The sequence below is a fragment of the Alosa alosa genome, chromosome 9, assembly GCF_017589495.1.
Source record: "Alosa alosa isolate M-15738 ecotype Scorff River chromosome 9, AALO_Geno_1.1, whole genome shotgun sequence".
NCBI lineage: Eukaryota > Metazoa > Chordata > Actinopteri > Clupeiformes > Clupeidae > Alosa > Alosa alosa.
In genome coordinates, this window is record NC_063197.1 from 28261880 (window position 1) to 28289379 (window position 27500).

The 27500-nt window shown below is 42.9% G+C and overlaps 2 protein-coding genes across 2 annotated transcripts in view; both read left to right on the forward strand.

Moving 5' to 3' along the window:
• The window catches only part of LOC125300775 (FYVE and coiled-coil domain-containing protein 1-like), a 30469-nt gene extending 29662 nt beyond the window's left edge, over nucleotides 1-807 (forward strand). The window contains exon 20 of the mRNA XM_048252905.1: nucleotides 1-807. This exon is cut by the window's left edge and continues 2388 nt beyond it. The gene's annotated coding sequence lies outside the window, so the exon portion shown is untranslated.
• A 4956-nt stretch (nucleotides 808-5763) lies between these two features.
• Nucleotides 5764-27500, forward strand: part of ghrhrl (growth hormone releasing hormone receptor, like) — a 52105-nt gene continuing 30368 nt past the window's right edge. Inside the window, exons 1-2 of the mRNA XM_048252879.1 lie at nucleotides 5764-6005; nucleotides 25997-26102. Coding sequence (XP_048108836.1) covers nucleotides 5955-6005; nucleotides 25997-26102 — 157 coding nt within the window. The 5' untranslated portion in view covers nucleotides 5764-5954. The remainder of the gene's footprint in view (nucleotides 6006-25996; nucleotides 26103-27500) is intronic.

Sequence of the window (27500 nt, forward strand, 5' to 3'; positions counted from 1 at the left end):
GGTAGAGCTATGCACACCGACATATTATACCATTTGTGAACCGAATCTAATTGTGCCACATCTGTATTATGTTTGTGTCACTCATATAGTAATATGAAATCAAGTCAAGGGCTATATGCAATCAGTCACTGCTATTTTAATATTCAGGGGGAATGTCATAATCTTTGTATTACTAACACATGCTCTGAGAGCCACGATCAGTTAAGTGGGTACTGCTTATACTGAGATACAGTTCTATATTTACATAATAAACATTTTGTATCTCTTAAATCTTTTTTGTAATTGATAAAAAAAAAAGAATGAGGAAATAAGAACACTATATATTTTCAGCACAGTTTTGCACTTTTGACAACAAACAAATTTCCTCTTTTAAAAGGTGATGAATGATTTTATAAGAAGCGCTCACAACGCTTCTTATAAACAAAGTTGGTATCAACTTGGCTTTTCATTGATTGAAGAATCTTGTGAAGGTGTGTTCGGTAGTCCTTAACCTCTAGATGAGAAATAACCATGTGCCTGGAATATGCACCAGTCTGTTCATTCATCTAATGAGTCTCAGACCCTCTGAGGGAACCAAAGCCTCCAGACACAGGATTATATGTGAACCTCAGGTCCTTTTCTTCTTCTAGAGGTAATTAATGACTCTGGACCATACTTCAACAAGAAAAAGAATGAAGCCCTGAATCTTCAATGATCTAGAACGAGAAACCGGTTCAGCTGTGCTGTCAGCATCACTATTGAATGGTTACTGGTCAAATGGTGCATGTATTTTGTTTTGAGTCAGGTCAATAAATTCTGTAAAGACAAGTTAATGTCTCCGGTCTGGTTCTTCACACTTCAATAACATACACAATGGTCAGTCTGCACATGTGGGTCTACAAAGACAGGGGCACATACTGTATATTGGACATCACACGAAAAAGTGCACAGCTAAATCAAAACTGTTTCATCATGATGTTCAGTGTACAGTACAGTCAGAGTATGTATGGAGTTACAATATAGTCATTTCAACTACTAATTCAACTATGAGATAGTTATTTATCATAAAGAGTTGGTGTTTCAAGTCAGTGTCAAATTCTGCAAACAACTGTACTGTACACTGACAAAAATGAACATGGTTCTGACACAAATTCTCATGCTTGAAGTTGAAGTTCTCCTCAACTCTCTCTGTGTTAAGTGCCACCAGAGGCCAATAGAGAGGCCCAAGTTACGTGCTGGTTTAGCTGGGGCCAGAGCAGATTAGCCAAGCTGGGTGCTGATCTGTTGGGGAACTGCTGCATTAGCTGGGAATACTAAAGAATACTAAAAGCTCAGTTGTGGAGAGACTAAGCTGAATGTTGATGAAGGGTGGCTACTCCAACCGCTGTGGCAGCGAGGAGGGTGACCTGGAGCTGATCGGGAGCCAGATGAGGTGGGGAGCAAGTCGAAAGCTATGGTTCATATGATGATCTGCTTGACTATAGAAATGAAGAGTTTGGTTCCAAAACGCTATATATCTCCGTTTTTAAAAACATTAAAATCTAATCACCCCTGCCTGTCCCGCCCGCCCAATCGTTGCACGCACGCATTAGAATTAACTGGATGGAACATGTTGTCATCAGTTTCACATCAAAAAATAAAAGATTGATAAAACACAAGCGACTACAGATCAAAAGGCAATATTGCTAATTGCAGCACTCCCTACAGGTCAAAGGTCACCACATTTTTTGAGCTTCCTCCTAATGGGGTCATGAATCTATGTAGTAAGTTTGGTCAGAGAATGTCTAATAGGAAGAGAATTGGCACTGTCTGGTTACTTCCGGTTTCTGGACTGGTTGCAGTTCCTCCTCAGATTCCACTTGAGGGCGAGTGCAGAATGCATGGAGGTCTATGGAGCTTTACCCCTCAATATCCACTTTTCTCTGGATATAATTTTTTGAGTAGTAATTTGAATGTTGCATTCGCTAGGAGAGGCAAAAAAATACACACTGTTGATTGTTATATTTTTTTTGAGTCACGTAAGTCTTCTAAAAAGCCTTTCAAATATGTCAATGACGCCATTCATTAGCACAATGCTAGCGTGATATGGGCAACAACGACCCAACCTGTAAGAAATGAAAAGGACATAAGTACTGCTCATTCAACTTTTAGATCTTAAATCTATATTGAACCTGCATAAACTACAATAAAATCTACGATTCTTCCACACGACAAGCAGGTGAAAGAGATACATTTAGCCTTCTAGCTCCATAGACCCCCATTCAACCTGCACTGCACCAAGGATCACCCCCAGTGGAATTCTAATGGAACTGCAACCAATGTCGATACAATGAGGCTTAATAGGAAGTGCCAAGGCTCTCCGTAGACGGGCTCTGGTTTGGTTATGATACATGGCAGGGTTGCTGAGATATGAGCTCACTTCCTGTTTGGCGGCTTTGCCACCAATTTCGATTGGCTGTTACGGGTGAATACTTCTGTCAATTGTTCCAGAAAGCAATGCACTGATAAGGCATGGTCTGAAGATGGTCTCTGCCAATTTTGGTGAGGATCCGCTGAAATTTGTGACCTGCGAAAACTTGTACGTGTTTTTGATTAAATCCAATATGGCGGCCGAATCAATTACGATGACATCACAAGTTGGCTTGGGTCGGCCTAAGGACCTCCAACAGTATTACCAGACACCACTAGTGCATTTTAATTCTAAGCACAACAGCAGCTACAGGCCAAAAAGCATGTTTCTGAATTACAGTGCCCTCTAGAGGTCAAAGGTCACCAACTTTCTTGAGTGTCCTCCTGATGGGGTCATAGGTCCACCTACCAAGTTTGGTTTTGATAACTACAAGGGTTGCTGAGAAATGAGCTCACTTCCTGTTTGGCGGCTTCGCCGCAAATTTCGATTGGCTGTTACGGGAGAGCGGTAATAGTTCCGAAGACAAAAAGCACAAGCTGAATGAAGCACGAGACACGAGCTGAATGAGGCTTGGTCTGAAGATGATCTGTGTCAAATTTGGAAAATATGTGACCCCTGATACATTTTAAGTGTTTTTGATGAAATCCAAAATGGCGGAAATTGACGTCATAGGATGCGTTAAACTCGGCTTGGTCTAAGGATTCCAACAATACCTCATTTTTGACAATCGGGCATACGGGTCAAAAGTTACGTGTGTGAATGCACGTCCAACTTTGGCCTGTTGGTGCCGCTAGAGCACTCGAGGTGCCGGCATGAAACTTGTCCCCAATCAGTGTGCCAAATTTCACAACTTTTGACCAGACGGTTCTATGGGCTGCCATAGACTTCCATGGTGGAATAATAAGAAGAAGAACAAAGAGAAACACAATGGTTGCCTCGCAGCTTCGCTGCTTGGCCCCCAATGATTTATGAAAATTCATTAAAATGGTGGATATAGTATTTTAGAACCAAACTCTTCAAATATAGCTGATTCTGATCTACCAGTGAATTGTAAAGATGTTTAAAGGTTATATTTGCTAACTCACTTGTTTTAGTAATATTTCAGTAAACAATTGGTATTGAATGTCTACTATGAATGACTAAAACCTCAGTGGGACCCAAGCAGCACATTATGACTGATTCCTGTGGGATGGCTCTCCAGGCTGAAGTGAGGGAACAAGTGAGGGCTGCCTGACGGATCCATATCTGCTATGGAGGATTACACCACTCCCAGGAAGAAGCCCTCAGAGGAGAGTCTAGATGTCTTTTGCTTGGACCAGGCTGAAGACAGTAATGAGTAAGAAAAAGATTCTCTAGAGCAGAGGAAGCCGTAAGCTTCATCATTAGATTGTTTATTTTTTATTTTTATATATTACATGCAGTTGTACACTAGACTGATTAGGGAGCACATTACCAAAAAATGCAAATTTGAAACTTGGAAAAAAAAAATGTTTCACCTCCACCTAGTATTTGAGTACTTAAGTGTTTGTGTGCTTGCGCGTGTATGCTAACCCATATGAAAAAGGTCTTAAAAATATAAATGGCATGACAAACCATGTACCACTGTAGGACAAAAATCATCTCAAAATCCAGATTACAGCCGGACACTAATGTGCAGATTGCTACAATAAGCACATTACTTACAATAGCATACCATACATGCAGTGTATATCATACTTACGTGTTTGCTGAAAATGAAATTGCCATTGCCACAATGGACAGACACTCAACTAGAGTTGGACACTGACTGAGGGGGCCTTTCATGTAAAATGGTTTGAGAGATTCTTGTGTGTTCAAGTACACAGCTTGCCATTAATCTTGTGTGAACAGGGTGAACAATCCCATAGAGCAAGCACTTGTCAATGGTGTCAAAGAGAAACTCCCTATAGTATAGCACAATATGAAGAAACCTTGGGCAAAACCCAGCTCTGCCAGGGAAACCCATCTGCCTGAGGTCAGCTTACATGTAGGGTGAGTTGTTTCATGATTTTGGATGGGACCATGCATCACAGCACAACATCGTCAGTGGTATTGGCAGAAGAATGCCAACTGTGATGTTGGAGTTTGTAAGGATTTTGTGCTTGGCCTTTTTGATGATTAAATGGCCAGTTTTTGATCAAACTCTATATTCCTTGCCTTGCAATTAAGGGGCTATACGCAGTGACAGGCGTCTGTCATCATCCCCCCCACTTGTCCCTGTGCCAGGAGAAAGAACATCAGGCAGTGGCACTATCAATCAATCAACCCAGCTCACTTAGGCTCTATGGCCCACCAAACTGCAGCAATATACAAAGATTGTCCTGTCAGCATTTCACAGGAGAGGTTTACCATGAATAACTGGGCTCTTTCCTTTGCTACAGCTATGATTAACTGAGTCATGTGTCTTATGTAGCACTTTATTTATTTTGGCCCTTCGTCCCCATGTTTTGACAGAGCTAATGCGTTTAGGTAACTGTTTGGATAGACATCTGTAATTAAGGGCTGATTGATTTTATTGAACCTGACAAACCCAATGCATATTTGTAAAGGTCAGTTCAGACTCAGAGTGAGGTCAGGGGTTTTGTGCTGGCTTTACCCTTCTTTGGAATACTGTGCTGTGAAATTGCTACTGTATAGCTCTGTGTGCTGTGAGCAAGCCAAAGAGATGGGATTTATGAGAGATGTCAAACATGGTGGTTGGGAATAGAATGTGCCCTATCTCCATGTTCTATCAGTCTTACAGGGCACCTCTGACAGCTTTGGATAGTGATGTGATATTGCTTGGAGACAAGACTGGGACATTTATCACATTTCTGTGGAAGAAAATGTCTGTCGGACCATGCTCTCTGAGTATACCTGCTGATGTTTGTGCATGATTGTGTGTGAGAGTGTGTATGTGTGTGTGTGTGTGTGTGTGCGCGCGCGCGTGTGTGTGTGTGTGTGTTTGGAAAGTGGGCATATAAACTTGCTGATTCCAAGAGTTTCAATCTGTAATATTACTTTGCCACAAATCACCTTTACAGAGGATTACGATTTGAGGTGCACGTCCCCAGCATCAGTTGCTTCATCTACCCTCTTTTGAGCGGACAGCGCTGAGACACTAGCAGATCAAAGTAACTTGCATGCAAATTGCGTGGTCTACTTTCAACGAATTGTAATGGACAATGATGTTTCTCACATCAAAGACAAGCCGGCCTAATTCGAATGAACTCCCTCATCATCTTTCCACTGTAATTCTAGAATAAAGGAAATCTGCACTGCTCAGGCAGCCACTCAAAGTGCGAGGGAGAGATGGGGAATGCGGGGTGACCGTGCATTTCCCTCACGCTAGACACATACGAAGACGCACACGAACTTCAATATATTTTGCGGAATTAATCTCTCGTGGTATTAATGCGATAGGCTCCTCTCACCCTCCCATGGGTACGTCACGGTCTTAAATTGGTTTCCCACATTCAAGACAGTTATTAAAGACCTGTTTGGTCTAGCCAGAGGAGACCGGAATCTCACGAGAGTGGTCACTCCAGTGCGTCCACGCGAGGTGAAGATGAGTGTCCTCTGTGTGAAGATTCTGTGCGCTCTCTTCCTGACAACAGCGGTAAGTAACGTTATCATGTAAAATGGTTGTGTTTTTTCTCTCCCGCTGTATTATATAATTTATTGCAAAAATAAAGTCGGTTGAACATAATAAGTAGTTATATCACCATGCGGAAAGATGCGGCGGTTCTCCCGGAAATTAGTTGATCTAGATAAGCTACAGTGCACAGATTTTTTTCGTCGCCTTCATGTCATAAACCATATATTTTTTGGTCAACGAGGCTCGCTAAATTTATTTGAAACTCTAATAGATGACCACATTGTCACAAACAACAACAAAGTATTTTATTTTACCCCAACCTAAATTTGATATATATATAGTATTTTATAAATGAATAATACAAAAAACAATATTGGATAAGAGTGACAAGTCTATCTAGTTTTACAGCATTAAATGAATGACACATCACGACGACGACGACTACAAAACATTAAATGTTAGATGGTAAGCTTTATCACCATAGCCTGCTGCCGATTAAAGAAATATAGTTGCACGTGCCCATATAGCGTAGGAGCCTTCACTTCACAGACTTTTTTCGCGGTCAGCACTTGTGTGCTAATGTTTCTTTTCAGGTAATTCAAAAAAGTCTCTCTTCTATCCAGTCGCACATGGAGACATGGATTTGCTGAGCATAAAGTACTTTAACGTGATAAACTCTGAACATGTTTTGTACAAAGATGACATTTTAGGATTACTTATGTGATCTCTTTAGTTTGGTAATTAACTTCGCCAGGCTATCATTTCCTTTGATATGCATTAAAATGTGGACACGTGTTTCACTTGAAAGTAGTACATGTCAGTGTTGATAGCAGTGTATGTATTGCCCTGGCTCCTGCTTGGCATCCAGTATGATAGACTCCTCTTCATCTTTATGTCCAGTTATGGTCAATCCCTTCCTTTTGCTCAAGGTTGAAATGGTTTCCATGGCCATGACAAATATCTCTATCTGAACTGAGGGTTGCCCCAACTGGACTATCAAAACAATGACTTGTGCTGTGTCGAGTTGCTGGTAGATGATTCAACAAAGTGAGCAAAAGGGAGATTAAATAATGTACAAAACTGTGTTACTACACTAGAGACATCATAGACTTCTGCAAGATCTGGTGGGATTTGAAGGGACATAAAAACGCGCATAAAGGGGGCTGTGAGGGACCATTGCCGGAGTGTGTTGTGGTTGTAGGGTATAACTGTGCTCTGACCCTGAGTTTGTGCTCTGTGTACTTGATCGGCTGGATAAATTCCAATGACATACCCGAGGCAGTCATTATAAAGACCATTAAGGATTGTCAGTCTATGCATTGGCTGTATCAGCCACATGCAGCACTTCTCACAAGGAAAGCTCATTTACACTCCCTATAAGTCAATGAATGTGGAAATTATTCATGTTAAACCATGACAATACATGATGTATAGCCATTTGCTACAGAGGCTGGGGTGGCCAGAGGTAGCCTGATATGTAATAGGCAATCTCAATGCTGAAAAATGACCTCCTTCCCCAGAGTGTAGAATCATTGATAGCATTAGTGTGTGTGCATGTCTTCATAATCATGCTCACAATTTAAGTACATGATAGGGACAGGACAGTGTTTTGAGTGATTCATTCAAAGCTAATTAATACGCTGTGATGTTTTGCGGTATTGCTGCCTGAGTATACATGCTGTATCACAAGTTGTGCAACCTGAAAAAAGGCTCGAAAAGTATAATAACCATGAATCAAACTTGCATTGTGTGCAATACGTAAAATACACACAGTGTGTAAAATGTATGTAACATGTAGCCTATAAGGTATGCTTTACTAAAATATTGGAATACAACTGGAAATTTACAAGTCTGCAAAATGCTGTCTCCTTGCTTCATCTTATAGAATTATAAGTGTTATAAATGCTGTCATTAGTCCACACAACTCCATGATAATACTACTGCGAGCATAAATGCAATATCAATCATCACAAACGATTGTGTTTATAATACATCAGGAACAGCGTATGTATGGACACAGTCGTTTTTGTAGGTTACTCGATATATAGTGGCAGACTATGCTTGCGTCAGTCAAAATAATGCCTCTGTGGACAGTTTATCCTACCAATAACATACTGCATTTGATATTGCATCATAAAGCTGAAGCGTACTCATAGGTTAATGTCTTGCAAAATACCGTACTAAAGGTATTTAGTACCTTTAGTACCATGGTAGCTTGGTTTCCATGGAGCCCAGTGAAGTCTTGACCTCCGGTGGTCCGCTGAAGCCCAGCTCAGTCCACTCCATTGGTCAGTTTCTTGAATTTCCCCTTGGGGATCAATAAAGTATCTATCTATCTATCTATCTGTCTATCTATATCTAGATGAGGTGTGTATGATGAGCTCTTGGTGCTCCTGCCATCTTCCAGGGATCTGGAGAGCTGAGAGGTCATTCATGACACTTGTGCCTGCTTTTGAGAGAACCGCACAGGCTCATGTTCTCATGTTAAATCCATGCTTTAATGAGTCTGTTGGGGCTAAAAGATTGAGGCGAAATGAGCTCTTGGATCACCTCTGAGTATTAGATAGATACCCCTCCACTTCAGCCTCTTCAGTGGAGGGAGGAGGTCTGTGGCACAGATTGCTGCTTTTATTTTCTTAGATCCCAGCACAGTAGTGTTTGTGAATAACATAGATATTTTTATAACAATTTATACAATTTAAAATCTAAATTCTAATAAAATTATAATAGATAAATAATGGAGTGAGTGTGCATGAGTTGGTGATCTCACAATTTATCAATTTCTGTCAGTCACATTTTAAGATATTTATTCGCTAATGAATCATTTATTAAATGTATCATTAAGATTAAATGTATTTCTTGCTGATTTATTGTGTTTATTTATACTAATTTGCAATAAATGTTGGACCTAATGAAGTTTGCGGAAGAGAAGTTACATTAATCAACCCGCTATGTAAAGATTGAGAGCACTGTGAAATATGTAGTCTGAAATAACTAATGAGCTGCAGGCAGGCTATATGATCAAATATAACTCCAGGATGGTGCGCAGGAGTATAGCAGCAGAACCTCAAAGCTTGATGATGTAGATGTTCCTTGGGGATCACTATTCTAACGTGAGAATATAAAATGCATACACACACTCTTCCCACAGCAAAAAATAAACTCACGGACAAACAAGAACAAATAAATCCATGACATTTGTTTTGTGGTTAATAAAACAACAGGGTGGGTGGGGGAGTGAAAGAGAGAGAGAACTCTTGAAGCAATGTTGACAGGGTAGACCTTTGAGTGACTGTAATGTATTAGGCTTGTTAAATGCTCCAGTAAGACAGCCAAAACCAGACATGCACATATGCCATAGAAAATATGCTAATTATCTGTTTTGGTACTAGAAATGCTGCATCCTTTTGACTTTCAGAAATAGGAACAACCCCTTGTTAAACTCTGCAACTCTGAGTCATTATAGTTGAACAGCCTTCTTATATGCTTTTGCACTTAAGTTTTATGAGATTATGTCTATACTATGCATGCTCTTGGTGAGCCTATTGTCCAATGGTCCATATCATCATTGCCACTCAGCTAGCTTCTGCTGGAGTTTATGGTCATTTGTAAGCTGGTGGAAGGAGAGATAATTTGTCATGTCTCTGTGCTTAGCTGAGGAGCTGATATCTGGAGGAGTAGGGTTGGACGGGCATATCTTGTAAGAGTTCATTATTCTTCAGTAAATGATAATGTCTGTCTGTTTCTCACCGTGCCTTTATCTCTCTTCTTCTCTGTGTTTCTCTGTGTGTTCTCTTATTCCCTTGAGTTTTCCACTTCAGCGAACATTAAAGTTGCCCTGTCCTGCTATTGCGTAACTCTTGCGCGATAATACTCCTGAAAGCTTCCTGTTATCAAACTACTCTCAGTGCATCAGATGTGTCTTATCATTTGCCCTCTCATTGCCTACTCCATCCCTCCTTCCATCTCTCCATCCCTACCTCTCTCACTCTTTCTCTCTTTCCTTTCTTTTTCTCTCTTTTCATCTGTTTCTTTCTTCTCAAGCCCTAAATGTGGTATTTGGAAATTGTTTTGACCATATTTCTGCTCGTGTGATGCTTTTGGGGTGTAATGGGATGTTTCTGAAAGATGTCCCTCTCAGATGTACCGCTTCCACAATCCCCAGCCTCCACTATGTGCCCCCTCCCCTCACCTCTTCCTTTCTGCTTCTCCTTCACTCCATCTTCATTCTTCCTCTTCTCTCTCTCTGCAGATTGTGCAGCTGTATTTAGTTTTTTTTTTACCACCAAACACCTGTGTGAAAAAGCCTGTTTGTGCATTGAGATGTGTTGCCTACATGGGAGTGTATGTGTATCTTGTGTGTGTGTGTGTGTACATTTACCTGTTTATGTGTTTGTGCGGGTGTTTGCACTCATGTGTATGTGTTTCTGCTGTTCATCGCCTTGGTAACTGCACCAAAAAAATAGCTTTTATTGAAAGACGGGTGGGGTGGGGTGGGGGGGCCGACGTGTGCTACGTAAGAGCCCATCTGTGCAGCGTTCTCGTTGGCCTGCGATTTTCTGGGCCACAGGTAATGGATGTTTATGGTGCTCTGGGATGGATCTGTGTCAGTGATCACCCCAGAGACCATAGCACGTCGCCGCCTGCTTCCGCCTAAAGACAGGTGTTGGGCTCGCCTCACCAGACAGAACTTCATCCCATCTCTCTCTCTCTCTCTTTTCTTCCTGTCTTCTTGCTTATGTTTACACTTGCTCCCTAGCCTTGTCTCAAAGTGAAATGTAGTTTAGAGCTCTGATGAGGTAAAATAATGGACTCTTTTAAAATGGCACTCTGCTCTACTCTGATTCGCTGATCTCCAGGTTCTGTGCAACGAGTGGCACTGTATAGTATTTTTTAAACATTGCTTTAGCACACCTATCCATGGAAGCCTCACCAGAAATCACATACTCATTTCCCATGGAAATGGAAAAAAAATACAGGTTATTGATCTGAGAAAAGGTTTTTGGCTTATATAGTCCTGTAACAATCCTATATAGATGTAACATCCCACAGATAATGTTGATGTCACATGAAGTGCCCACGATATTGTATGAGTTTTTACATCATTGCATGCTCAAAAATGACAGAACAACAATTCACTGATCAGACAGGCATCCAGAATAATCCCCCTGTCACTACTACAGTGGAGGTAATCCACCATTATTCAATCACTGGGTTTGAATGCTTTATAATCTTCTACTTGGCACCTCAAAGAAGCACACCAAGCAATTTAGGGAGGACTGCGTGGGCTGAACAGATGCAAGGCTGGAACGCAGGCTTAATCCACATTGAAACACAAATGCCTCATTATACCAATAGGAGCTGATCGTTTCATTCCAGTTTAAGATACGCTTTGCATCAGTCGTTGAGTTTAAAAGCTTCTTTCTGAGGAGAAGGTATATGAAGCCCTTAAAAGTGAGATGAGCCACTGAAAGTTCTAATAATGTTTGTTTCGTGCTTTTTGCATGACCACACCGGTGACTCCTGATCGGCGTTACTCCTGATCGCCGTTACAGTCTCAGCACTTGCTGAAGATGTTCCTGATCCGCCTTAGGGAGAAATTAGGTGGTGAAGTAAAACTGCACTTGATGGAGGGTGAAAGATCTTTCTGTCTCACTGAGGATTTCATTTCTTTTTCCTTTACCATTGGCTCTGCCCTGCCGCACATCCAGCAAGAGAGTCTGTAGTTTGTCTCTTGTGCTGTTAAACTGCAGTTGCTCTAGTCTTGCTCTGTAAATCTTCAGTCCATATCTGCTCCTTCATATGCCCCTGATGAAGTCACTGTATTTGTGCTATATCTAAATTGATTAGCTAAATCACTGCTGTTCAGGAATGACACAATTAGCTTTGTCAAGTCAGCAGGAATGTCACATTGGGTCTCTAGCGACGTGTTGCTGGCATCAAATTCAAAATGAACATATTTTCCAGAAAAAGATAGCATTTCTGTTTCAACTAATTATCTTTGCACTATTGTCCATTGGGCTTTACATGATTTCTTGAATTTCCCCTTGGGGATCAATAAAGTATCTATCTATCAATCTATCTATCTATCTATCTTTCTATCTATCTATGATTTGCAAATCATAGCATTCTGTTTTCATTATTTTACCCAGTGTCCCAACTTTTTTGAAAACGGGTTTATACTTACCTAATTACTGAACTACTGCACGAAAGGATATTTTGAAATGAAACATGAAACAATGTTAACAAGGAGGTTACAATATAGCCAACACTTATGTCCAGAATCCAGTATTTATTTGGTTACACTTTACTTGACAGTATCGACATAAGAGTGACATGACACTGTCATGAACGTGTCATAAACAAGTTTATACCTCCAGTATTTTCCCCTCCAGTATTTTCCAGTATAAACAAGTTTATGACATAGCGCTTCTGTTAATAAGTGACATTCGGTTTTTGTCATAACAAGTTAGGGTTAGGGTTAGGGTTAGGATTAGGGTTAGGGTTACAGTTGCGTGCGGTGCAGTGCTGGAGACGCATCCCGTCCACTTAACATGGGCTTGCGTCATCCATTGCAGAACTGAATTGAGGGTCCTTTGCGTCGCGTTGCTCCCGTCGCTTGCGTCAAAAAGTTCAACTTTTGCTGCACCGACGGACAACAACAGAAGGTACCAGCCAATCAAATTACAGTTATACTTCATTATATAGTCATTTGCATAGCTACCATTTAATATGCTGTTTGGCCTGGCAGCACCTCTCAGAAGTGGCCACATGTTTCCAAAGCCCAGCTGACACAGCATAGCGGGCCTCCAAATCCAACACCCTTTTATCCTTGTTTTAAACAAGCAAGTTGGGCCTGATCCTCACAGACCGTGTAGCAACGCCACACACACACAGGTACTCAATCAGCAACTTTCCTCAGGTCTCATTAAGGCACTAGCAGCTTGCACTCGCAATTTGCAATGTTGCTTTGAAAAAAACATCTTACAAGATAGGTATAAAAGGTAAAACATACCGGTGTATATATATATATATGAGGTATAAAAAAGAAAACATTCAAAAAGAACATGAAGAAAATATATTGTATGTAGAGGACTCCATGGCAAACTGGAGTGGGAAATGATTTGTGAGAAACAGCCATATGCCAGGCAGATGGAGGTTTGCATTCTACACAAACCTTACCCTATATGCCGAAAAATGGGTCTGTTTTCCTCCATGGTACTATCGACCCGCTGTTCTCCACTGTTTTCTTGAGATGATTGGTTTTGCTGAATTATCAGCCTAATGAATTGTGCGGCCATCCGTGACAAAGGTTCTGCATTCCATAGAAAATGAAAAGGAGGTGAAGCTCAACTCACAGTTGGGAGGTGCCCAACAGCACCAGTATGCAGAGTATGTCCATGACCTGCTCAACTCTCACATTCAACAATCTATGCCTTAGTTGAAAAAAAAAAAAACAGCAGCAACATTAACACAAACACAACAGAGGCAGCAACTCTAAGACTCTTGTAATGTCATCTCATATCATCTCTCATCAGTTCTGCATGAGTCACTGCAGACAATAATAATGAGATGATTTCTGATAGTTTGACATTATTGAAATGTCATTATGGCTTTAATACAGTAAGTGGGGGAAATAAATAAGTACTGAACGCATCAACTTTTTCTTTTTCCAGTAAGCATAGTTTTAAATGAGGCTATTCACATTACATTTTCATCAGACATTAATATTAACTCAGGAAATCCACACATATAAAGAAATCCAAGCATTAAATATAAACTAAGTTATGTTTAATAAAGTGAAATGAGACATTAAAAAAGTCTGTATGCAGTATTAACTGCACCCGTGTATAAACTGCAGTTTCCAATAGCCCAATGAATCAGAAACAGGTCATGCTCATTGTGTTCATAAAGAACAATGAAGAAAATAAATGCATTTCCATGTTAGACACATCTTTCCATGGCAATAGAACACCGGCAATAGAACACATAGTTTGTGCCAGTAAAAGTGCCTGCATCTAGTTCCAGATTCCTGGGTGTTAATGTTGGATTGGATTGGAATGGAATGGAACTAGGCTGACATCTATCTGTTCCAACCAGAAGTCACACAGAAAGTCCATAGCAAAGTCTGTACATGTGAGAGTATTCTGTGAATGCACTCTTCTCGTTGGAGATGAGGGCTAGAGTCTCACTGAATAGTCCATGATCTTGACCCTTGATGGCATCATAAACCATTTATCAACTTGGCTCACATAATCTCAAAGCAAAGTTGATGATGTTATCCAAGGGCGCTGCTAGAAAATTTGGGCCCTATGACAGACAATAATTCTACCCCTTATTAAATAGTATCCCTTAGAATCCTCCTTAGAGTCTGGTCTCTTATAATTGTCCTGTGTATGACAACTAAAAAAAAAGATAAAGAGATCTCTAATCTGTTTTATTTCTATACAAATGACAGTAGGACAAATATTTACGTTTACGTTAACTCCATTTTTACTCATTGAATTCAAGGAAAAGAATGATGAGGGCCCTATAGCCCTTCATCAGACATGACGTTCTTTTCCATGCATGTGCTTTTCTGTCCAGCACCCAGTATTTATCGTTTTTGGATGTGCATGCTGTATCTCTGAACACTCTCTGAATTCAAACCCGCTGTGACTTCTTTCCTTTTTCATCTGTCATCTCTGCTTGCAGAGAACAACCACCGTCAAACGCTTCAGTGTCTTCATAAAAATAAATTTACTCGTTTATAGTTATTACCCCAGTTGCTGCCTGAATGATCTGCTTTCAGAAAGCCCCAATGACTGTGTAGTGGTGATGGATTGAGGTGATACAAAGTCTTACACTGACAAGTCACGGTAGCTCAACACCACCTGCGTCTTTTTTAAGGTCTGCCTGCCTCACAGGTGCTGGCTGAATCACAACAGAGCCCGGTCTTAAAGGAGAGAGAGAACAGCTCTGCAGACATCCATCAGGACTTGTTAGAAGCAAATCAATTTCCTGCCCACCGGAGGGAGAGTCTTCAGATGGTCTGCAAATGTATGTGGGCAAGCTATGACAGAGCTGCGGCTGCACCTTGTTCAAGCAGTAGTGTTCGAGTGCAGGGGTACCCTCCAGAGTTCTTGCAAGAGCACAATGGAATTGTCTCTGCGAGACACTCTGGCAATGAGCAATCATGCACGTTACTTTTACCCCTTGCATCCCGGGGAACTCGGCGTATCTGATATAGGCTGTCCAGAGGTGAGCTAAACTGATGATGACAGCGCAACATTGGTCGTAGTGTTATCCAATTGCGTCGAAGTCGTAAACATTGGTCTAGTGCAGCGTTTCTCAAACTGTGGGTCGCGACCCACTACTGGGTCGCGGAGACATGCCAGGTGGGGCGCGAACTGACGTGAAAAACAGGAGTTTTTTATTTATTTTTTTATCTGTAGCCTGGGCCCAGGTAGCACCCGGATGCGCAATGGACGACTGTGTTATTCACAGGGAAGCCGTGTCAAGGCAGCTTAGTTAGTCCCGACCCACGTGAGATTTTGAACGTTGTTGTGAGAGTGGTGAATTTCATCAAAACCCGCCCTTAAAAGCTGGGTCTATTCTCCTCGCGACTTTGGCGAAGAGATGGTAGCTGACCAAAGGCTGTAGGCCTACTGTTTCACAGCGAGGCAAGGTGGCTTTCCCCGAGGTAAAGTGCTGTCGCTACGTGTTTGAGCTCCGAGTCGCTTCTTCTTGGAGGAAGAGCGATGTTTGAATCTGCGAAAGCACGCTCACTAATGAACATTTCTTGATCTTAAGCTGGCCTATCTTAGCGACATATTTGATATATCTTAGCGATAGCCTACATTTGAGTTAAATGTCCAGTTACAAGGCAAAGACAAGCACCTACCTCACCTAGCAAATAAGATTACTGCATTCACCAAAAAAAAACTGGAGTATGGGACAGGCGCCTCGATCACGACAGTATTATGCCTTTGAGATTTCTGAGCGAAATCGCTGAAACGTCTGATTGGGAGGCACTCTTGTGATCCCATGTATTAAACAGTAGTAGTATTTCCAGTTAGTATTTCCAAAATATTTCCCAACCAGCAGTGCTCAGTATGACTGGGTTATGGATCCATTTAATGCAGCATGTTGGTATTTCATTGAATATATCGTACAATGCTGTAAAATGGCCTATGCTTCCTAATATGTTGCTGGAAAACAGAAATATGTGTGTTATGTATTTATTTATTATTATACCTGCAACACCAGCTGATTTTAACTCTGTTGAAGAGGATATATTTAGAACTTGTCATTATTTCAATAAATTTGACAATTTTAAGCTTGACCTACCACTTTCTTAGAGCGATGAGGGACAGGTGGGGCTCGAGAATGCCCCCTTGATCAAAGTGGTGAATGAAAGAAAAAGTTTGAGAACCACTGATCTAGTTTGTTAACTACCACAGTCACGAGTTGGGTCGCGATAGTCTGTCATTTTTAAAAAGTGGGTCCCCAGAAAAAAAGTTTGAGAAACACTGGTCTAGTGTCATCCAATTGCGTGCAGTGAAAATTTTAAATGCATCCTTGGTGCCACTCCTCGAGTTGGGCCAGTACATTGTTCGTGGCCAGACCCTTAATCTTTCTAGATTACCAGGGTCTGGATTTTCCAGGCTAGTGCAGGGGCACTATGCAAGGCAAAATTGAGGGGTGGGGGTCTGAGGAACATAAATACTAATACTCATGCAATTATCTTACATTTCACATATTCAAAAGACCTCAGTGGGAATATATTGAAACTTAACTAAACCAGCTATAGTATCTTAGTAATCTATCTTTCCTGTTTGGTAAATAGGCTACTGTGCACATATTTATGTTTTGATGGCAGCTGCTATGGCACTTAATCATTCACTTAGTTAGTTCTGCGATCAGAAGAGTAGTAGTTGAAACTGTCTGCTATCCTTCCTCAGTGCTGTAAAAAGCCACGGCTTCTGGTGGCGTTAAGCAGCTTTTGTGTTCGCCCTGAGGCTGTGTCCAGCAGAAGCCTGCAGCCTCAATCACGCCGGAACAATCTGCTTCCCCAGAATTCTAACCACATTTTTTCAGCTCCATTTTTGTCACATTGGTTAACCAGGGCCAGGTTAGAAGGAGGAATTTGTGTGTGTGTGTGTGTGTGTGTGTGTGGCCTAGTTTCAGCCTCCACCACTCCAAAGGAATGAATAGAATCAAGATTGCAATGTGCACAATGTGACATAATGTGCACAGCACATCCAGCCCAGTCATCTGCAGTCATGATGGTGAAGCTGTGAACAGTGAAGCTTAACACATCAGACCCCACACAGTGTGTTATATCTCACATACATCCACCAGTGTCATGTACTGTACATAATACATCCATCCACCTGCAATCACACACACACACACACACACACACACACACACACACACACACACACACACACACACACACACACACACACACACACACACACACACACACACACAGAGTCACCCCATTCATCAGGGAGTTCCCCTTCGACAGAGGCCATCTGTCTAATGATTAGAATAATCTTCTTTCCATTTCAAAAGATGAATATGAGAACTAGAGAAAGCACAAGGCTATCTCACGCTGTCTTATCAAGGCTTATTTAAATGAGATGCCAAAGCACACCAAGCACAGTGGGTCCCTGCCTTATCATCCTCAAAAAAACCCACATCCATCCATCCATCCATCCATTTAAATGTCCATCATTCCATCTGTATCCCTCTTTCTGTCCACCATTCCTATCTATCCATCTATTATTCTGGGACGGTCAGCCCCGGAGAGAGCATATAGAGGGAGAATGAAAGGCCTGCAAATTAACTTTGGGGATCTCTGGAGAATTTCTCTAAAGTGATGTTGTGAGCAGACATAGAATTATGTGGTCGTTTTCTGGATGCTTTCATGAATGTATGCAAGGAGTGGGTTGGTTGGAGGGGTGGAGGGGTTAAGGCACGGGTGATGGATTGCCAGCTTTAAGATTTTTTTGGCGTTCATAGTCATTATTAAGTGACTTCAGCTGTGTGTGTGTGTGCGTGCACTCATGCATGTGGACATAGTGTGTGAGTGTGTGCTCTGCATATTTCAGTTTGTGAGTGTGTGTGTGTGTGTGTGTGTGTGTGTGTGTGTGTGTGTGTGTGTGTGTGTGTGTGTGTGTGTGTGTATGTGTCAGGGAGCAAATAAATCACAGGCAATGTGTGTGAATGATGGGATTGTACTGTATGCATATGTGTGTTTGTATACAGTCAGCAATGTAGAGTGTCTTCACACAGACAACCATGAATGTAATATTAGACCAGTACACTGTACTGAGATGGTTAGTTAACCATGAATGTAATATTAGACCAGTACACTGTACTGAGGTGATTAGTTAACCAGGTCTGCTGTTGAGTTTCCACCCCCCCTCAACCCCTCCCCCACCCCCCAAATGGAAACCCACACGTGACAAGCTCACCTCTAACAAAGCGGAGGGTTTTAGGGTCCTGCTGTTAGAACATGTGCTACAAGCTTGTATTATGCGTGGAAATTACCTGGGGAAAAAAATAGCGCTCAATTAAGACTGGAATGGTGGAAGAGCAAGGTGTGGAGTCTTTCTCTCTCTTTCTGTGTGTGTGTGTGTGTTTGAGTTTGGGGGCTGAGTATAATTAGATGGGTGTTCTGGTGAATAGGGGGAAGGTGTCACAGCCGGCAGGTAGAACGGAGAGCTCAAAACGAGCGCAATTAAAACCTCGTAATATGAGAAGCGAGGGAGACCAGGAGAGAAAGAAACGAGGACAGAGACAGATTGCAACAAGAGTATCAAGAGAAGACAGAAAGAGTGAGAGAGAGAGCAAAAGAGAGAGAGGGGAGGGGGGGAGAGGGAGAGAGACAGGGGGAGAGAGAGAGGGGGAGAGAGAAGGAGAGAGATAAAGGGGTAGAGAGAAGGAGAGAGAGAGATGGGAGAGAGAAGGAGAGTGTGAGAGAGAGAGGGGGGAAGGAGAGAGAGAGAGGGGAGAGAGTGAGAAAGAGTGAAGGAGAGAGAGAGGGGGAGAGAAGGAGAGAGATAAATGGGTAGAGAGAAGGAGAGAGAGAGACCAGGAGAGAAAGAAACGAGGACAGAGACAGATTGCAACAAGAGGATCAAGAGAAGACAGAAAGAGTGAGAGAGAGAGCAAAAGAGAGAGAGGGAGGGGGGAGAGGGAGAGAGAGGGAGAGAGAGGGGGAGAGAGAAGAGAGATAAAGGGTAGAGAGAAGGAGAGAGAGAGATGGGAGAGAGAAGGAGAGTGTGAGAGAGAGAGAGGGGGAAGGAGAGAGAGAGAGAGGGGAGAGAGTGAGAAAGAGTGAAGGAGAGAGAGAGGGGGAGAGAAGGAAAGATAAAGAGGGGGGGCTGCAGAAGTATAAAAAGTGAGCAGCATAATTGGGTTGAATGAGACAAAGTGAGTAGTGAATGTCAGTGGCTGATACCTGTGCTTCTGTGCTCAGGCACCTCTAATTGCCTGGCAGTCTTTGACCCACTGTTCTGTGAAGTTCATTTAGCTGCTCAGCGCTCTCCTCCTGACTAATGTCCCTTAAGTGAAACACTTTTGAGCACAGTTCTCTTCTAGCAGCTGGTATGTAAGTTATTCATATCAGACCTTTGGAGAAATTAGTTATGTAATATTAGTCAAGTGGTCGAGTGACTTCTCTCAGATCTGGTTCAATCTATCAGTTTCAGTTCAGCACAAATCTGACGCATACTGTATAAATTGTAAATTGACCAAATGCACTGAAACGTTGCCAATAGCTTTAAACTTCTGTAGTTCATAGAGGTTTAGAGAAAAGTAAATGATTAGAAAAGTTGTATCAGTCAGAAAGAATCAAAGTTAACAATTCATAACAAATGTTCTATCAATTCAAAGGCATTTCTCTTTTAAAAAGCCCAACACGAGACTAATCAAAAAGAGTTTTTTTTATATTTATTTCTATTTTATGAATAGATCATAGTCCCCTTTATTGGGTGGAGAGGTCACAGCCAGAGCTGCATACTCTATTGTCCTCTTCTGAAGATAATCCTTCAGCACTGGGCTTTTTAAAACGTAGAATCCCATTTTTACAGGAGATCTGGTGGCCATTTTATAAGCCTGAGAGTGTGAGTTTCGGTGCCCTCACCCCCAAAAACAGCTTGAAATCCCGCCACTGGAGTCAATCTCCCTGTGCAGGCACATTGGCCCCCCACTCAGCCCGACCCCCAGGGTCTTGGCACTTTCAGATAAAGCTATTTTCCCCATACATTTATTTTGAAGTGCCTCAGCATATCTTGCATCACCCCCTCAAAAGCAACTTAGGTGAACTCGGCCGAAACTGCATATCGCTGAAGGGAGATGGGAACTGCTTTTGAAGGGACAGAGTCATGTGCTCTTTTTCTCTTTTCCTTTCTCCATATTTCTTTCTCTCCCTCCCTCCCTCCCTCTCTCTCACTTCCTGCTTTGCTGGGGTGACTGGAGCTGCTTTAGAGCACCAAATCAGGAGCTCTCCATACTCTCTCTTTCCACCTTTTCATCCCTCTCTTCATCTCCTTTTCTCTCCCTTCTTCACTGCATCTGTTGGTCCGTTGCCTCCTGAATATGTCTCTTGAATGCGGTGTGCGCAGTGTGAATACTGATTGGCTAATGTTTAATGAATTGCAGCCAACTGTGAGAAGCAGAGAGGAGGTCTCCCGAGATCTCCTGACTCCTGGGAGTTGGCCCCGCACTAATCCCTCTCTCTTCTGTTTCATATCTCCTTCCTTTTCCTCTCTTCCTCTACTCACACTCTTCCACCTTCTTCAGTGTCTTTTCTTTCACATGGTAACCCACACTCTCATGCACACATACACACACACACGTACACATGCACACACAGACACACACACACACACACACACACACACACACACACAAACAGACACACACATTCACACACACATATATATATATATATATATACCATATAAACACATACATACGACACACACACACACACACACACACACACACACACACACACACACACACACACACATGCACACATACACACACGCATGCACACATACACACACATCCATCCATGTTTTGTTTGTCTTCTTCTTGGCGGGACTTGGGATTAATAATTAATTAATTTTTATTTTTATCCCTTTATGCATAGTCATCAACATCATCGGTGAGGGTGGGGAGAATCGGTCAGTCTCCAGACTTTTTAATCTATCTCAGAGCTTCAACCACTATGCTCCACTGACTTAATCGACCCACAAACTGAATTAAATAACCTTGTCTTCTTCAGTGAAAAAAGGGAAAAGATCAGAATCAGTGAGACATGATGGGCAAATGGGTGCAAGTAAACAAAACATTTTGTATTTCCCCTCCGAATCGCGGTAATCACCGGTGATTACCCACCCATCCATTAGTTCTGCTTTCATCTCCATCAGGCATTAACCCATATTTTGTTTCATCCAACACCCCTCCCCTCGCCTCTCTCCTCTCTCTCTCTCACCCACTCTATCTCTCTCTCTCTACCTCTCTCTGTCTCTCTCTCACTCTCCTTTCTCACTCTCTCTGACTCTCATTCTACCGGTCTGTCTTCCTGTATGAAAACATCCTGTATGTTCCACTAGGGGGATAATTGCCTCCATTATTTATATTCTTCCTCCATCCTTTTCATGGCGTTTTTTTGTTGTTGCTATTCATGTCCTTCCTGCTGACATTTCTAAAAGAGCTTTAATCGCGACTCCATGTGTCCTTCAGATTGTTGTCATTGTTTCCTTGAAACTGGAATCTGTGGCCCCGGTATTCAGGCTCACGGACAGATCTCTCTGAGGGTAGTCCGGGGATGTGATAGACATGGTGGTGGTGTGTATGGGGGGAATAAGGAGGTTCCGTGCCAAAAACTGAGAGAGATTCAGTAAGAACAGATTGGCCATCTATCAGGCAGACGGACTGGCTGTCACGGGAGTGGCTGGAGGAGGGAGAACTGACAGGAAGGACTAACAGATGAGCGTAGCGGCTCGGAGAGGAACACAGCAGCTCAGAGGTGGACACACAGATTTATGCCTCATTTTCACCCAGGGTCATTCAGACGGACAGGCAGGCATCTCTGTAGACCTGATAAAGAGTGTTAAGAGCCCTATTCGTCTTTCTTTCTGTTCGCGTTCCAGTGTTCTTGTCACACTTCCCCTTACCTTTCTCTCTCGCTTATGTGTGTGTGTGTGTGTGTGTGTGTGTGTGTGTGTGTGTGTGTGTGTGTGTGTGTGTGTGGGTGTGTGTGTGTGTGTGTGTGTGTGTGTGTGTGTGTGTGTGGGTGTGTGTGTGTGTGTGTGTGTGTGTGTGTGTGTGTGTGTGTTTGTGTGTGTGGATTCCAGTACCTGTGTGTGTGGGAATATGTGTATTGTTTTGGTACAAACCATCATCAGTTATGAAACATAACCCTCTATTTCCTCAAATCAAAGCACAAATCGTTATACGAAAGATTATGCTATTTATATCTCCAGTTGCCTTTCAAAATGGCAATTTCCCCTGAGGTGCCAAGCAAATTAGCCTGGAGAGATTCCAGACCCAAATCTGAAAGATTATGGGTCTGGCCACAAATAATGTAATGGCCCAACTCGAGGGGCGTCACCAAGCATGCATTTGAAAATCTCACTGCACGCAATTGGATAACACTATACGATCAATGTTAACTGACTGATTCCGGACTTTGACGCAATTGGATAACACTACGACTGTCATCTGTTCAGCTCGCCTATATCAGATTCACAGATATGATTGGTTCCCCGCGATGCAAGGGGCAAAAGTTACGTGCATCATTACTCGTTGCCAGGGTCTCTCGCTGAGCAAATGCTTCCGCGAGAACTCTGGATTCCCAGGGTACAAGCAAATACGAATTAAGCCAATCTTCAAAAGTAAGAAAATATAATTCCATACACACACTCCACCGTCACTGACAGCACAGCTGAAAGAGACAGATGAGCTCTTGGCTGCAAATGCAACACTTCCCCCTGTGTTGCCATTGGCCGTGCCATTGACTGTATGGTCACCTCTGTGAAGGAGTCACCTGTCCAGGGCAGGTGGACACTAGGCATCTAGCCAGGGACTCTGAGAAGGGAACTGAGTTTGGTCTGCTTCTCTCTTCCGGTAGGTCCGTGTTTGCATTCTATAGACCCTTTCAACAATAAAAACAAAAACAATGCTTGAGCGTTCTATTTGGGTCCCTATCTACTTCCTCTGCATTAAGATAACATATGGAATGTTAAAAAGGAAGTCTTGTGGGGCCAACTATGATGCTGAGAATGGAACTCTCTTGAAAGGGTCTATAAAGGGGCTAAAGTATGTGACTCAAGCACGTGAGTTGTGTGTGTGTTTGACTCTGTTTCTCACTATCTGGTGCACGGATCTCTGTGAAGGGAACATCATTCTTTGCCCCACGCGGTCCCCTTCCGGCGCCCAAGCTGTCGACTTACAGATGTTCACACTAAGCGCTTTCAGACATACGTGTAAGACCGGAGGTTCTGCCGATGTTAAACGGTGGGGCCGTATATCTGAACGACATAACCGGTCATATGGAAGTCCGAATTTACCCGGTGTTTATACTACTCCCCCCCTAGTATTTCCTCCGGACATTATGTAAATGTGCTGTGTCTGAACGAGGAGTAGAACATGCGGTTAAAATTCACACCTAGTGAGAGGGCGTGTTGGTGACGTTTCTTTCGTGCGTCCATGTGGTTAGATCTGACTTAAATGCAGTGTTATGATGGAGTGGCATGCTGTCCAGAAAATCTCCGACCTGGAAAGATGCAGACATCACTGAGCTACTGTCCATGAGGGCATTCAACATTTTGATAGAACACCTGAAGGGAACGTTAGAGACACGTTAGCCTACAACTGCATGGCAAGGACAAACGAATTCAGAAGACTGAATCATCATAAGCAGAAGGCGCTGAAAAGGCAGTAGCCTACAGCGACGTCGTTGACGACAATAACAGGAGTATTTAATAAATTGTTAGCCAACACGGTTTTCTGTTCATTGATAGCCTTCATGACCTGCTGAGCTCGCTGATATTTGCTGAGCATATATGGCTAGAGAAAATGAAAACGAAGTAAACCCAACTTTGTTCCAACCTCCTTACGTAAATGCGACACATGGTACAAGGTACAAGGTACAAGGTACAAGGAAGTTTATTGTCACATGCATATAGTTACTGGAAGTAAGAAATGCAGTGAAATTATGTCTGGTGTCAGCCTATTTGTGCATTAATGGGGGGGGTAAAAAGTGCAGTAGAAGAGGGGTTTAGTAGATTAAGTGGCAAGGGCTGCATAAAAAAGGTGGGGGAGGATTTGGATTGGGTGGGGGGCACCAACAAGGAGCACCCAAGAGCAACAGGGGCAAGGAAAAACTCCCTTACCAAGGAAGAAACCTTGGGCAGATCCACGGCTCAAGGGGCTAACCCAACTGCCAGGGGGTCTTGGTGTGTGTGTTGGGGGATGACAGGGGAGATGGGATAGTGTGCTGTGTATGTGGGGAGAGGGCAGTGTGCAATATGTGTGTTGGAGAAGCTTCCTCATGAGACAATGTGCTGTGTATGTAGGGGGCAGGGACTTACTATTGCAAGCAGAGTACTGTATGTAATGTATGTGAGTGATGACAGTGAAGATGTGTGTGTGGGCGGGAGGGGAGTGGAGCAGTGACTGTGTGTGTGTGTGTGTAGTGTGTGTGTGGGTAGGTGGGGGCAGTGTGCTGTAAGTATGTAGAGGATGTGTGTTGGAGAAGATCCTGAAGACAATGTGCTGTGTATGTGGGGGGTGGGCAGTGTGCAGCAAGTATGTAGAGGAGGCTTACTGTAGCAAGCAGTGTGCTGTATGTATGTGAAGTGATGACAGTGATGATGTAAGTGTGTGTTGGGGATGGGGGGGGGGCAGAAAGGCTAGGCAATCAAGGACATGGGTAGGGGAGAGGATGCTTTTGGAAAAAATAAACCATGAAAAAATGAACAACTTCACTGTTATTGATGTTAGTATTTTGTTTGTTGCTTAAAAACGTGTATGATCTTGTCTTGAGTTAGCCTACTGAATTGGCTGGTAGCCTACCATAAAGTTTGTGCATGCTCTCTCTCTCCAACGCAAACCAGATTTGGGGTTCTATAGCTAATTCTGGTACATAACGTTGAAAACAGATAAATGTGTTTATTTGAAGCACACATACAAATACTGTAGGCTAGGTCAATTTCAAGTGCACTTTACGTGGACTAGCCTACTTCAAGTATTAGCCTATGCACAATAGATTTCTCTTCTTTAGCCTACATAATGCATAGGCTACACTTTGTAAATAAAAAGCAGCTGTGACAGGCAGCGGCCGCATATATTCTGCGTCATACAAGGATACAAGGAAGTTTATTGTCACATGCATATAGTTACTGGAAGTAAGAAATGCAGTGAAATTATGTCTGGTGTCAGCCTATTTGTGCATTAATGGGGGTAAAAAGTGCAGTAGAAGAGGGGTTTAGTAGATTAAGTGGCAAGGGCTGCATAAAAAAGGTGGGGGAGGATTGGGATTGGGTGGGGGGCACCAACAAGGAGCACCCAAGAGCATCTTGTGAACTCTACAAGCCCCCACCCCTCACTCGACAACCACACAGAGATTCTGTAATGTGCGTGTATGTCGTTCACACATACGTCCGTATAAGGTCAGTATTAGGTCCGCAGGTTAGCATCATATCTGAATCATCCGAAGGGTAGGACCTCCGTTTGACAAACCTCCTCATATACTCCGGAGGTTATATCTGAAAGCACTTACTGTCTCTGTTTCATTCCCTCATTACTCTCTCTTTCTTTCTCACTGTGTCTCACTCTCTCTTTCTTTCTCACTGTGTCTCTGGTGCTCCCAATTCCTTACCGTCTCTTCATCATCCTCTTCTCTCGCTCTCATACTCTCTTTTTCTATCTCTGTATCTCTACCACAAGTTATCATCTCTGTTTCAGCCTCTCTCTCTCTCTCTTTCTCGTGTCCTCTGCAGATGTCGGCAGGGCTCCACCCTGAGTGTGAATACATCTACCAGCTCGAACAGGAGGAGAGACGCTGCCTCAGACAGATTGAAGGATATGGGAACACCTCATCCTCAGGTCTGTCTCTCTATTACACACACACACACACACACACACACACACACACACACACACACACACACAGGAAGATTATTTTTGCCTCTCACTGTGAGAAAATCTCAGACAAACTCTCTCTCTCTCTCTCTCTCTCTCTCTCTCTCTCTCTCTCTCTCTCACACACACACACACACACACACACACACACACACACACACACACACACACAGGTTTTCCCATTAACTTTATTTTCAGAATGAATTTTTAACTCACTTTACCCATAGAGCCAGGGGGTACCACCATAACACCACCTCACATGAACAGAAGCCCCCCTCCCCACAAGAGGACGAGAGCCGACCTCTCCGGGGGAGTTCAGCTACTCAGGACAGGCCTCTGAAAAAGAGATTAAAAAGTAGCTCTGGAAGATACAGTTGAGAGGGGGAAGTCTGTGGAGAGCAGGAGAGAGAGAAGAGAGGGTTTGGAGGAGATAGAGAGAGAGAGAAGAGAGAGAGAAGAGAGGGATTGGAGGAGAGAGAGAGAGAAGAGAGGGTTTTGGAGGAGATAGAGAGAGAGAAGAGAGGGTTTTGGAGGAGAGAGCGAGAGAGGAGAGAGAGAGAAGAGAGGGATTGGAGGAGATAGAGAGAGAGAAGAGAGGGTTTTGGAGGAGATAGAGAGAGAAAAGAGAGGGTTTTGGAGGAGATAGAGAGAGAGAGAAGCCAAAAATCCAATTTTCCATACAGCTGACAGCTCAACTGGTGATAACGCATACCAGTTCCCAGGGGCAGCAAGTGTGACAGGGCACGTCAAGTCTAAAGGCACTGGCCAGGGTTCAAGTGTCTAGGGGAAGGCCAAGTTAACAGAAAGAGATAGAGCTGGATTAACTTGAAAGGGACTATAGGACAGCCAAGGCTGCCAATTCAGTATCTTGCAATGTTATCGAAAGTGACATTATAGTGTTTGGAGCCGCCATATGATTCTGGTCCACTCCATATTAAATGGCTTCTTCCTGACCTTGGCCCATGCTACACACTTCCACCAAGTTTTGAGAAAATCTGGCTGGTAGTTTTGACTGTAATCCTCCTGACAAAAAAACAAACAAACAAACTTTACCGTGGCTGAGGTAATATGATCTGAGAGCTTGGAAAAGGTGATCAGTTGAGTTGGGATGTACTGGCTGCCTGCAGTAAAAAAAAAAAGGTTGCACAGGATTAGCAAGGTTAGCTAATTGTTGCACAGAAAGCCTGCATCAACACAAACTCTTCATGTCAAACATGAGTACACTAACCAGTAAGGCAGGACTAAACAGCAGTGCAGCAATGTCTCGGGAGGTAAAGGAGTCGTTCAGAGTCAACTGAAGGGTCCTGATTCTTGCCCTTGAGCAAGAACCTCAAACTTTTCCTGATGTGCAGGTTGGCACCT